At 49.7% G+C, this 12,746-nt stretch overlaps 2 protein-coding genes across 7 annotated transcripts in view; both read right to left on the bottom strand.

Annotated features, from left to right (window-relative positions):
- Window positions 1-331: 331 nt before the first annotated feature.
- ENDOV (endonuclease V) lies at window positions 332-8,639 on the bottom strand. Of its 2 annotated transcripts, XM_015879710.2 has the most exons (9): window positions 8,546-8,639; window positions 8,285-8,456; window positions 7,908-8,042; window positions 7,669-7,708; window positions 7,463-7,575; window positions 7,279-7,347; window positions 6,547-6,675; window positions 1,654-1,730; window positions 332-613 (listed from the first exon to the last, which is right to left on the bottom strand). In XM_015879710.2, exons 1-9 carry the CDS (start codon window positions 8,599-8,601, stop codon window positions 547-549), a joined length of 858 nt encoding a protein of 285 aa, XP_015735196.2. In that variant the 5' UTR covers window positions 8,602-8,639; the 3' UTR covers window positions 332-546. The 2 variants fall into 2 exon arrangements, with proteins under 2 accessions (XP_015735196.2, XP_032304223.1); XM_032448332.1 differs by lacking the exon at window positions 332-613 and having other exon boundaries at window positions 6,491-6,675.
- Window positions 8,640-8,768: 129 nt separating this feature from the next.
- The window catches only part of RNF213 (ring finger protein 213), a 45,550-nt gene continuing 41,572 nt past the window's right edge, over window positions 8,769-12,746 (bottom strand). For all 5 annotated transcript variants that reach the window (XM_015879694.2, XM_015879695.2, XM_015879693.2 and 2 more), the window contains exons 59-67: window positions 12,527-12,659; window positions 11,811-11,894; window positions 11,407-11,587; window positions 11,080-11,281; window positions 10,785-10,868; window positions 10,298-10,495; window positions 9,999-10,088; window positions 9,745-9,923; window positions 8,769-9,382 (exon numbers count right to left, since the gene is read on the bottom strand). In XM_015879694.2, the coding sequence (XP_015735180.1) occupies window positions 9,229-9,382; window positions 9,745-9,923; window positions 9,999-10,088; window positions 10,298-10,495; window positions 10,785-10,868; window positions 11,080-11,281; window positions 11,407-11,587; window positions 11,811-11,894; window positions 12,527-12,659 (1,305 nt within the window). In that variant the 3' untranslated portion in view covers window positions 8,769-9,228. The remainder of the gene's footprint in view (window positions 9,383-9,744; window positions 9,924-9,998; window positions 10,089-10,297; window positions 10,496-10,784; window positions 10,869-11,079; window positions 11,282-11,406; window positions 11,588-11,810; window positions 11,895-12,526; window positions 12,660-12,746) is intronic.

Below are 12,746 nucleotides of genomic sequence, written 5' to 3'. Positions count from 1 at the left end.
AAAGCTCAGACCTCTGAGCGTCTTCCAACACACACAGCAGACTGTTGGCTGCTCTGTCCCCTCACTTGTGAGTCACACGCCCACCTGAGACACAGCGTCCCCTGCCCGTCTGTCAGGACCAGCCGGAGCTGCATGCTGCACTTCTGTTCCCTGGAGATGAGTGAAGGGAGCACAGGCTGCAGGGATGGCTCTAAACCCCTCAAAGGAGTCTCTATGCCCCAGACAAGAGCTGGAGCCAAAGGCCAGCTCTGCAGCTCGCTGGATATTAAGTTAAGCAGCCCACTGCCTCTTCAACAATCCCTTCCTGCAACAACCAGAGCACTCAAGGAAGTTGTAGCAAAACTACAAGTGGATATATGTATTATAAACAATGAAAAATATAAACATCTAAATATCAAGTAACAAATTATACAGAGGCTGATTTGAGCCTGATGGAACAGTGCAGCACTGCTGCTGGTGTTGTGCTGACCAACACAGCCGTGTGCTGCTCTGCCCCAGGAGGCACACAGCCACTGACTGCCCTCTGCACAACCACAGCCAGCGGATTCAATGTTGAGGGTCTTCTTCGTTACTTCTACAATGAGATTCTTCCTCCAGGTCAGCCCTGTCTTTTCTGCAAGAAAAAGAAAACAGGAAGAATCAGAGACTTGGGAAAAGGAGCCAGGAGGACTGACCATTATGTCACCTGAAGGCTTAGAGGTTCAGATACCCAAGTTTTGAGACATACAGTCACCAATGGAACGAGTTTTGTGCTTCTACTGTCCAGGCCCTCAAACCAGCCAGCCTTTATGTAGCTTTCAGCATCAAAAAGGATCATCAGCTACCAGCGCAGTGCTACCCCCATGGCCTGGCTGCACTGAGCAACACCACTATGACAGAGAACCTCATTCCTTTGCTTCTGGCTTTGTGATTCAGAGAACTGAAGAGCTGAGCAGAACATGACAAGCTGCACTGCAAAGGTGTCATAAGGAATCACTGTGAGGTGCCTCGACTCAGCACAAGTAATCCCTGACTGCTGCCACCAAGGGTCTTCACTTTCTGGTCCAGCACAACTCTCAGAGCAGGGTGGGCTCTGAGTTCTGACAGACTTCATTCCCCCCAATGGAGCCATTCAGAACTTGGTGTCTGCCCAACCTGGGGCGGCTCTGAGGGGACCCAATGATAAACTCTGATGAACTGCACTGATAAGGCTGCGGAGCCTTCTCACAGCACAAGGAGCTCCCACACACCAGTGGACTTGCTATGGATTTACGCTGTTTAACTGAGCAGCTGTTGGCCAACATTATGTAAAAGTGGGGGAGCCTGACCCTCCCCTTGTTTTCTGCTAACAGAAACCAGCTCCTTGCAGGATATTTCTGTTCACCTTCCTGTCACACTCGTGGGCGTTAGCACCTTACTTATCATAGGTGCTGGAAACAGACCAAATCCCCAGCGACCTTCCCCTGCCCAGGACATGGTGCTCAGCACAAGAAACATGTGAAGTAGCATGGCCACAATCACCCCCAGAAATCACCCTTTGTGGGGGCAGCATGTCCTGATGTCAGTGGAGCTCACCTTGTTACCCCACCCGTCCCTTTAATGCCATTACTGAAGATCATTACATGAGCAGATCCCCTTTGGAGAGGCAGCTGCTTGGGCTGCCCACACACCTACCTCTTTAGCCCAGAAGGTGCGACTGCTGGTGGGGAACACATCTGCTTCTGAATATACGCCCTGGATCTAATGTCAGCCTGGAATTAAGGAGGAAAATAAGTGAAAAGGGACTGAGCCACCTTTTGGTGTCTTCCCACAGTTATCTCTGTATTGCTCTGCACACCTTGATGCCAGCAGGCCCTAACCAGCCCTCAGCTGTCTCACCAAGAGGAAGCTGTGTTGTTCTTCCTTACTGAAACAGAAGTTGTGTCCTGGAACTTTGCTACCAGGGACTGCCACAGGCATTGCAAACAGGTGTGGGCTGCAGCCTTCCAGCTCACAGCACTCCAAGGTCATCCACGGTCTTAGCAGCTGTGACTCTGTGATACTCGCACAGAATTAGCTTTTCTGGTCACTAAACCAGCTGAGAAATGGGACTGCTCCCTCCACAGGAAACTATAAATTAAGAAGGGGGAACAAGGCTATGGAGAGGGCCATTAAGAGCTTGGGAACATGGTGATACAGCAGGCAAGTTGTCAAGATGACATGGGATGAAAAGAAAAGCTGGCATTGCCAACTCTCATACCCATCCTTTTCCTTCCTCTGTTCCAGCAGTTGTACCATGCAGGAACAGATGGAGAAGCACACCACTTGACTGCTGCATATCCTTTTCCCTTGGCAAGAGCTTGGCTCATCCTGCCTTCACGCCTGGTGGGCTGGCTGTGTGATAGTAATTATGCAGCTAAAGCAGGTAAAAACATCCAGTAAACACAAACAGAGACAAGGCACAAGCACAGCCGCAGCTCTACCACTTCTTGGCAGCAAGGCAACTGACTGACACACCTTTCACACTGCCCCAGCCTGCGAGACCAAAAGCAAAACTGCCAAGGGGAGCAGTAAATATATGAGACTGTATCAGTGCTACGAGCTCTGCTTTCTAGTACAAACTCTCCTGGGGCCACAATTAAGAGGTGTAATGTTGAGATTCTACCAAGTGTTGGTTTACTGCCCTCCTCTTCCTTGAAGCCAAGCTCAGAGCCATCATCAAACTCCTGCTCCTGCCAGCAGCCATCTTCTCTTATGCTTATGATATACACAAAAACCACCTGGGAACACCAGGAGAACTGAACTGCTGCACCTTATCAACAGCACAAGACAGCACACAGTCAGAGCAGGGCAAGAACACCAGCAGAAATCCCAAGAGGGGTAGAAAGCGATGCTGGACACTTACTGGATGTTCCTATCACCTAGAAGTGATACTGTTCAGCTTCCAGTGCTGCTCCATAGCAGTACAAGGCTCCTGAGTGCCATCACAAGCACCCAAACCCTGGGCTCTTGGTAACTTTGAGAACTGGTAGTTGATTTTAACATTCCCTTCAAGTTTTTTCCTTTTCCAGAGCCTTTCCTTTCTCAAGAACGCTGCTACCCCGTGACATTTTAGAACAGCTGCTGCGCCCCACCTCAAAGAAAGAGTGCCTCACTCTACTTAAAAAGCAGTCTGTGACCTTCCCAGCTGGAAAAGCTTCACAGAATATAATGATCATCCTAATAAAGTGGGTTAGCACATCCCCAGTGGCTGTCCTTGAAGCATTCACTACTCTTGTCTCTGCTCCTTCTGAAGTCTCTCCCATGCCCCAGAAGAGCTCCCCACCATCCATCCATCCGTCCATCCATCCGTCCATCCATCCGTCCATCCATCCGTCCATCCATCCCAGCAGCTCCCAGTCCAGCTTCTCAGGTGGAGGCTCTGCCAGCTTACTGCTGGAAATGCAGCTCCACCACTGCTTAACAATTCTGCGAGCTCAAGAATGAGAAATAGTTACATAAGGGCTGGTTTGTTTGGGAGATTTTTTTTTCCCCTTCTCTCTATAATTGGACAGTTTCATAACTGAACTGACAAATAACTTTGATCACTCTTCAGGATAAGAGATTACGTGATGCATTTTAGAACAAGGGAAAGAGGCTGTTCAATAGAGTCCCTGCTGGGAGACCAAGGGTAGCAAGAGTCAGGTCTAACAACTATGTTTCCAGGTAAGAAAAAGCCCAAACCACGTTCTGCTGGTAACATAAGCTAATGCTCACCCAGGTGGCAAATTACTGCCCGGTCCTCACTCCTAACACACTGCTGAGAGACAGCTTAACCCAGCGTATTAACCAAGAGGTTAATCAATAAGATGGATAACTGTCCAGCAATAATCCTCACAGATTGTTTCTATTTTCAGCCAGGCCTAGTGCTGGCATTAGGGTCTGGAATTGTTGCTTTGGCTATTCTATGAGGTGTGGTGGTGACCAGCAAGCTTGTACAGGGGGGATACATCTCAAGATAAGAGTTTTGGACATGAGGTGCTGATGTTCCTGCAGGGCAGCAGGTGCTGATGCCACATAGAAAGAGGGTGCTGGCTAATTGCTCAATTTTGCTTTTGTAAGTAATACTCCACATGATACCACCTGCAGAAGTTCACAGCTGTAGCCTGGTTGACTTCTGTCCTCTGTGGTGGGCTGGAGCAACATCAGGTTGCCCCACCAGCCACCTCTTGGACCAACAGGAACCAGCTGGGCAAGATGCCAGCTGGAGCTAAAAGGATCATCAAGTGAGCTGGAGGCTGGTGTGAAGCCAAGCAGGAAGCTGAAGCAGCAAGAGGCAGAAGAATCGGTCCCAGAGCAATCTTTATCAGATGGAGAGTGTTAAAAGCTTCTGTTTCCACACTGTGTATGGGGATCCTGAGTCTGAGCAGGCTCAGAGCGTGGACAAACACTGGAGAGGGCTTCTGACCCCTGCTAGAAGTAGACAAGGGCAGATGCTCTCAGGAGAGCTTGCCACTGTTCCAGTTTGAATGCTTTGCCTACTGTTCTCAGACAACACTTTCTGCCTGCTTCAACTGGTATTGACTTCAGAGGTACTGACCTTTGCCTGGATAGCTCCAAAGGACCAACCCTCTGTCTCAAAATCTCACCAGCTGTCTGGGTGAAGAAATCATCTGCTCGCAAACAAAATTCTCCCAGCTCAGCCTTGCACATGGAAGGTGGACTAAGCAGGATGTAAATATTTACAAGGTGATAAGCAACTGCTCTCTGCTTTCTCTGAAAGATCACCCCTCTCACCTGCATCGCAGCCAGATCCTTTGCCAACATGACCACACTGTGAGCTGAATGCAAATCAGTCTCATGCCATAAGAACCTACATAGGCCTGACCCCTATGAAAGGGGGAGGTTTAAGCTGCCACAATAGCTGACAGCATTACACATGCAGCAGAATGGCAGTGTGTTCCTACAAGCTGTAAACAACCACCTCAAAAAGGCACTGGCAGCTGAGCTATCTGCAGTTCACTACACTTCTGGGGCCGCCAGAACTTACAAACCAAGTGCTAACATTCCAGAAGCCTTTCACTGCACACTGAGAATGCTAGAAGCGTATCACCCACCAGGTCTGCAAATCTGCTCTGGAGAGATCTTGGAGCAAAAAGGAAGTCATACAAGGCAGGACTCCCAACAGCCTTCTGCTTAACTCCTGCTTCAGGTGCTCAAGCTGAGGCTTCCAGCACAGCCCTGCATCAAGACCTATGACAATTACCACAAAGAGGTGTGATGGAGAGATGTGCCACGGAAAGGGACATTTAAGTGTCCTTTTCTGCTACCACTCCTTTACCTCTACAGTAAACACATTCATTTCCTTCTGAATTTTTAATCTCTCTGCGAGGAACACAACAGCATTTCTTTCCATCACTTGAAATAAAAAGGTCACAGTCAGTGGATTGGAAAAAGCTAAGAATTAAATTAAGCTGATGAAAGGCTCCAAGACACTTTTTTTTGTTTCCAAAGGGAATGCTTTTCCCCTCTGCCCAACTGCAGAGCAAGCTTAGAGCTCTGCGGAGGCATCTGTCCCTTGCTGGAAGAGGTTACATAAGAAGATCTATCAGCCTACTCCCGTCTGGCAGGTAGTGGTTTATGAGATCAGAAACTCTAGTTCTGGAATGGATGCCTCAAGGTTTGTTTTGCTCCAAGGTGTTAGATTGTCTGTTTTATAACTACAGTCTCAATACTCTGTTTTCAGAAAACACTGCAGTGCTGAGGAAAAGCTCCTGTGTGCACAGCCAGCCTAACAGCCCTCAGCAGGATCATCTCGGTGCTGCTCCAAGGAGCTGCAGAGCAAAGGTGGTCAGGTACCTAACAAGCATAGAGGTGCAGCACCGTGAACTGCTGTGTTCCAGAGCACCATTCCCAACAGGGACATCTGAACAGACCCTGCTCCCCCACGCAGTCACTGGGTCAGGTACACCCAAGCTGCTAACAGCAGGGTGACCCCAAGGGGAGACCTACTTGTCAGGCTAAAAGTCCCGAAGGCTTTACGCTTCTCCAGATCCCTTTTCCAAGCGCTGCTGTGATTTAATTAGCATGAAGCAAAGCCTAGGTGGCAGCTGCGGCTCACTGAATGTGATCCAGTGCTGTCACCTACTGGCTGCCTGCCGCCTCAGAGCCTGCAGTTCCTTGCATAGTGCAGTAACAGGAAAAAGCCCACAGGAGCAGCACTGCGGGCTGTGCTAGGCTCAAAGCATGAGAAGAACTGCATTTCCAGCTCTTCTGTATTAACAACACCAGCACTGCTGAAGTTGCCTGCAGAGAGGAACCGAGACATCAGTCAGGCTGGGTCTGCAGTGAAGGCTGCGTGAGCTTCTGAGCACTGCGTCAAAGCAAGAAGTGAGGAAGATGGAAGGACAAGAACAAGAAGAACAAGACAACAGGTTGAGGAGAACAGGCCAGCAAGAAAGGTGCCCACTGCAGAACTGTCACTTGCAAACTGGGACTCTAAAACACAGGCTTGGCATCCACAGCTGCCACACTCCCTCCATTGACTACTTGCCTTCCTTCCCTGCCCCAGGCCTGCATTCCCCTTCCTCAGCTCCCTTGCTTTTCTACCTGGCGGATGGGCTCCGGGATCCGGTACTTGCAGCAGGACTTGACCAGACGCACGGCTGTCTCCAGGCATATCCGGTGGCCCACTGAGATATACAGGGGTTTATAGCTGTTGTTACAGCTTCGCAGGGCCTGTGCATTAAGAAACAATGGAGATCAAATTCTTAAGAGGCTTATTTCAAACAAATATAAAGTGGCAGATGAATCACAGGCTAGCTAGCTGCCTTCAGGAAGCAGGAGGTGGGTCTGTGATTGGTAACACCCAGTCTTCTGTATCTTCTGCTTTACAGCATCTCTTTACAGAGACTGTTTGCTCTTTCAGACCCCCAGGACCCCCAGATGCCTCTTGCTGCTCTGGGAAGCAGTGAGATGTGCGAATACAGACTATGCTGACATTAACAGCAGACAAAGGAAGTTTCTTAAACCTGTTTCCTGAGCAATTCTCTTCTGAGAATCCTTCTACACTGCACCCTGGTAAGGTGCTGCAGAGTTGGCACCTCTCCTTAACACTGTGGTTCAAGAAAAGTGTGCTGGAACACAGCACCTCAGGTGTCACAGCCCCGTATGTGAACATACCCAACACCTGAACCACCAGCTCCTTCTATGGATGTCTGAGCTGCTGGGAAAGGGAAATCAGTGCTACTGGTCACCTGCTCAAACATCCCCCGGTGCTCCCAGCTACACAAAGCTAGAAGATACGATGGCCAAGCAAACAGGAGACCCCCTGTGTCTTACCATACCAAGGACAGCCCCCGAAGTGCCTGTCAGAGGGAAAGTATCTCCTTTCTTCTGCAGGGAACGAATCTAGGGCATAAAAACACTCAAGGTCAGAAAGTACATGGTGAGAAAGTACATAATCATGACTGTCCTGGTTCTCTAGGGCTATAAGAGAGTGGAAAAATTCCCAACCTGGCTTCACCTGCTCTTTGTGCAGCTCATCCTTGACTAAGCCATCCACATGCAGGAGGTTCTTGGCCACTCCAACGCATGGCAGATCTGTCAGGACTCCCAGGTGACAGGCCACACCAAACCCTACCAAGATGACAGCATTGTAACTGCTGGAGTCTAGAGGATTGGATTCTCAAACAGATGCTGGCAGAACAGAGCTCTCCAGCGCAGCCCTACCTCTCTGATGGAGCAGGCCATTCCCATCTACAAGCAGCACCTGAAAAAGCCAAAAAAAACCCCACACAGAATAGGACTCCCAAAGCCAAAGCAGACCTGACTGATGCTGGCTCAGCATCCCCGGTCCCCAGGGAAATCACACCAGCTGCTTCAGTGCAACTTCAGTGCTGTGCTGTCTGCTCTACCAGCACAACACAGGCAGACTCTGAGCCTACTTGGGATAAGGGAACGTGCCACACCTGAGGTCTGAGCTCGGGCTTCTCCTGCTCAAGTCTCTGAACAGATTCCACCAGGAAAGGGACCTCTCTGAAGGCCAAGAATCCAGCCACGTATGGGGCACTCACAGCCACCATCCGGTAATCCTCGTACAGCACCTAAGAGCACAGCGAGACGGCACAGACAGCAACCTGCAGGCTGCAGACAGCTCTGCTTTACATCCTTAACTCTCAATACTTCATCATTCCATCGCATTCTGGATCTCTCCCACTGGGCCGTGTCAATCTAAAGGACTGCCAGCATCATGCTGGGCATCCCCCAGCTCACCCCACAGCTTTAACTCCTCCTCCCCATCATTAACGAACCACAAAGCGGCTCCGTGCCCCCGCCCCGCCGTTACCTCGAGGCCGGGATAGCTGAGCACAACCAGGGACGCGCAGGCGCTGCCGTCGTCTCCTTTGACGTAGGACAGATCCACGCCTCCCACCCGTTGCAGTCCGGCCCAGCCCGGTTCCCGTTGCCACCTCTCTGTATCCTCCGGTACCACAGCGGCCCGCAGCCGGGCCTGCTCGCTGTGAGGAACCGCACAGCTCAGCACCCCGCTCCCAGCCCCAACCCACCATCATTCCCCTCCTCCTCCATCCCGCTTAGGCCCCGTTACCGCTCCCAGCGGCGCAGCGTGGCGGGCGGAACCGCTTTCGGGCCCATCTTCGCCATGGCGGATCGAACCGAACCCCCCCCCCCCACCACCACGAACCCCCTCGGAGCAGGAGGGCGGAAAGAGACGGCGGTTCGAGCGCACTTCCGTGGTTTATTGAGAAACGCAGAGCGCCACCTAGCGGCGGGGAGGAACAGACCGGGCCTGCCCGGTGCATAGAGGGCAGTGATGGAATGGATGCGAAGGAATGGTTCGGTTCGGTTCGGTTCTGTTTTCTTCTCTCGGTTCTGGAGCAAAAAGGGGCAGTGTGGGGCTGGGAGAGGCAGCCCAGCACCTATTGAGTGCTAAGAGAAACCAGGAGTACAAAACCTCCCTATAAACACAGAGCTTGGAAAAGTTTCCCCCATCTTCTTCGAGCATCGCTCTTCCAAAAGATTCATCTTCATCCATCAGAGAGAAGAAAGACCCCTCCTCCTCCACTCTTCTACAGCACTAAAGCATCTCACCTTCACACTGATTGAACCCCTTCCAAAAAATAAAGCCACAAAAAAAGCCAACAAAACCCACCAAAATACACCAAAAAATAAAAAAAAAACACCAATCCCTGAATTTCCCAAACTTCACTGGCACCACCAGCAATGAAGGCACTGCAGCCCCTGTGCACATATAGGGCAGTGTGGGCACCCTTAGCTCTCCCTCCGCTCCCTCTTGAAGACAGCGGCTGCTTTCCAGGTGGCAGCGATGTGGGAGAGGTGAATCTCATCTGGGAACGCGTCCTGCAGCTCCGCAGCCAGCTCAAAGTCTTTGTCATCGAGGAGAGGAATGAGCGATTCCTTCACGCTGGAAATCCAAGAGGAAAAGTAGCGTTAATAGATGGGATACAGCATTCAGTGGGTTAAGGAGCCCTAAGAGGGATGGCTGCTGGTTGGAATCATATTGTTAGGGTCAAGTTGTGGGTACAGGAAGCTAAGGCATGCTGTGCTGAGCAGCTGTATTCCCCAAACAGCCCATTGTAAGAGGCAGAAATACACAGGGCAGCTTACAACTGGCTGCATATCCCTAACAGCAACACTCATACTGCGTGGCCAGCAGAGCAACCATTTGCTAACAGAACTGTTTCCATCAAAGGCATTTTCATAGCAGCAGAGAAGCTGAGGTTGGTATTAAGCATGGCTTATTTGGGACTGCACAAATCCATTTACCCCCACGTGGGTCTGAATTCATCCGCAGATCTGACACGTTTCAGCTTCAGGATGATCATCTTATGGAGCTCCTGTAGGAAGGTTTCCAGCCTCGAATGGACAAGGTAGGTGTTGAGGAGCTTGGCCATCTCTGGACTGAGATCAGCTTTGTATTCTGTACTGATGTCTTCAAAAGGATCCTAAAAACGCAGCGAGAGAACAAATTGAAGAACCAAAACCCCCACACAATAAGCAACTTCATTTGAGAATCTTACCCTTTTGAGGCGCAGAAGCTGCTCAGACTTGTGGGTAGAGAGAAGTTGCCACAGGGCTATGATGTGCTTTAGGTGGCATCGTTTCAGGGCCTGAAAGAAAGTGGATGGGAGGGCTGTGTTTAGTTTGTTCTTCTTCCACATTTCCCCAAGCAGGGCAAAACTGCAGAGGAGTTACAAGCACAAGCAAGATGCCCACTAAGGAAGAAACCACACGAGAAGGCAAAGTAACATTGACCTGCATAGAGGTTGGAGCTAGATCATTCTTCAGATCCCTTCCAACCCACACTCTCAGGACTCACCTGCAGTACATGAAGGTTTGTCTGATCTCCCATCTGCAGAACGTTCTCAATGTAGTCAGTCAGAAGCATTTCAGTGTTCTCTTCAGCCATGGCCAGAAATTCCAAGGCAATTTCAGTGACGGACAGAGCATCACAGACATCACTGTAAGACTGCAGCTCCCCAGTGATGGCGTTCATCACAGAGCTGGGAAGCGCACTCTGAAAAACCATGAAGTCAAAGCAGTGTTAGTTTAGAACCACTCCTTATTGCTGCTCAAGTCGCTGGAGTCCCAGACAATGACAGAGCCCTGGATTTAGGAGACTGAAAACATCTACATCTTTGCTTTGTAAATCCTAACTGATGAAAGACAACTACAGTATACACATTCAAGGCATGCCAACAGATGAGCAAGCAAGTCTTCAAAGCAGATGGGCAAAGCAAGCCTGACACTTCTTAGCACTTATGGGGTCACATGCTTGCCCTGTTCCCTCCAGGGCAGAAACCCACCTGATGCAGACGCTGCTTATTCCTGATATCATTAAATAGCTCTTCATAATTCCGATCGTGTCTGTAAACGAGGGTGGGTATTCCCTGTCAAGAGAGAAACATTTTGTTGTAGAGCTCTGTCACATCACTAACCCCAATGCAGCGTATGCTTTGCTGCAGCAAACACTGCAGGGCTTCCAGCATCAGCCAGCACATCATCAGAGCCCTGCAGACAACTGCAGGCCAGGCAGCAGCTAGTTGCCTGCTAGCTGTTTTCTGGCTGTCTAGAAACATCATAGCTAGTGCCTTGTCCTACCGTTAGGGTGATGAGTGGCTTCCCCTGCAGGAACTTGCTGATGACTTGCTGCTGGATCCTCTCCAGATCAAAGTGCTGCAACGTCTCCCCTCCCTTCTCCATGCTGTACTGGCAGTTGGATAAGATCAGAGGGATCAAGTCTCTCTCAACCTCATAACTGATCAAGTGAAGGTCAGCCACTTCTGATGGACTGATCAAGTACCTGAAGAAAAGGGGGGGAGGGGGGGAAAATGGTCTCTGTTTACAATGATGAGCCTTTATGAAGCAGGGAAAGCAGAGCGTGTGGTAGCACGAGATAAAATGGACTAAGCTGCAAGAGCAACATACTGGTCGTCTTCTTTGATATGTTTGTTCACCGAATGGATGAAGTCATTTTGCAGGCTGATGAGGTAACTGACCAAGGCTGTGGAGCAGAGGCCCAGTCCCTGTCGACGTGGCAGAAGGACCTCAAGCTTGCTGTCCAGGGTCAGGTCAGCATCACAATAGCCTTTAGGAAGTTTAACTTCCCCTGAAATAAAAAGCATTGAAAGCTCCTTGAGGTGGCCCAAAACCCACAATAAGAAGCACCTCCTGGGCTGAAAGGAGAGGCTCTAAGTGACCAAGCTCAGTTTTGAGGATGCATTTTAGCAACTGATAGGAGAAACCCACCAGTTATATTGAAGGAGCCCCACCTGACAGCAGGCACTCCCTCATTTCCCCTCTGAACAGTGCTGGGAAAGAAGAGTACTCACCATTGGTATCCAGTGATGACCTCAGCTTGTTCCAAACTGACAGAAACACATCGACTCTCCTCTCTAGCAGAACCCACATCACATCTGGGAACACCAGAAACAAGAAACACCTCTTACTGGCAACACCACGAAAACCAGTAATACAAGAGTTTTCAAAGCACCACTGTTCAAACAGATCAGAAGTGCCTAAATGCACATTAGATAGTTTCCTAATGTTAAATGGAATAATTTGCTCCGTTTATGTTCTTCTATTACTGTGCAAAGCTGGCCCAGGCTACAAAACTCAGTCTGACTCTGCATGACCTTTAAGTACTGCTCTGTAAGTACTCAAGAACAGAAGCAATTGTACATCAATATAATCGAAGGGATTTGCCACAAACTGTTTCTCTCCAGCATCAGAAAGGACAGACATCCCTCGTACCTTTTAGGAAGGCCCTACTCAAGGGCATAGCTCAGAAATTCAACATACCCACAGCTGCATTCACCTTGCCTATCTCTGAACAGCATCCCTGCCCCTTGTAACCACCCCTTCCTGTGCTTATAATTCCCTTAAAAACCACTTCATGGCTTTTAAAAGAGAAACCTCTAACGTCAAGGAAAAGACTGTAAGCTTCACAGGACTTTTCACCTTCATTATCAGCTGGATTATCCAAGCAATCATTTTAAAGCACTTTTAATTTCACTAATTTACAGTTCAGGCAACATCATCTTCTCACCTGAGAGGGGCTCACTGAGGAACTCTTTGATCGTGCAGCGTTTGGCATCAGATGTGTTCTGAAACAGCCTCACCAAGTCTCGCTGAAGAGCCAGAATCTCCGGCAGACATTTAACCAACCTCAGTTCTGGTTCCTGGAGGGGGAAAACGGGACCCCATGAGTAAAGCCATCCTTGGACAAAACCTAATCCCGAATACTTTCACTGAATTACTTCTTAGAC

The sequence above is a fragment of the Coturnix japonica genome, chromosome 18 (assembly GCF_001577835.2).
Source record: "Coturnix japonica isolate 7356 chromosome 18, Coturnix japonica 2.1, whole genome shotgun sequence".
NCBI lineage: Eukaryota > Metazoa > Chordata > Aves > Galliformes > Phasianidae > Coturnix > Coturnix japonica.
The sequence above is the reverse complement of the archived record's forward strand: the minus strand, read 5'-3'. Positions and strand labels throughout refer to the sequence as shown.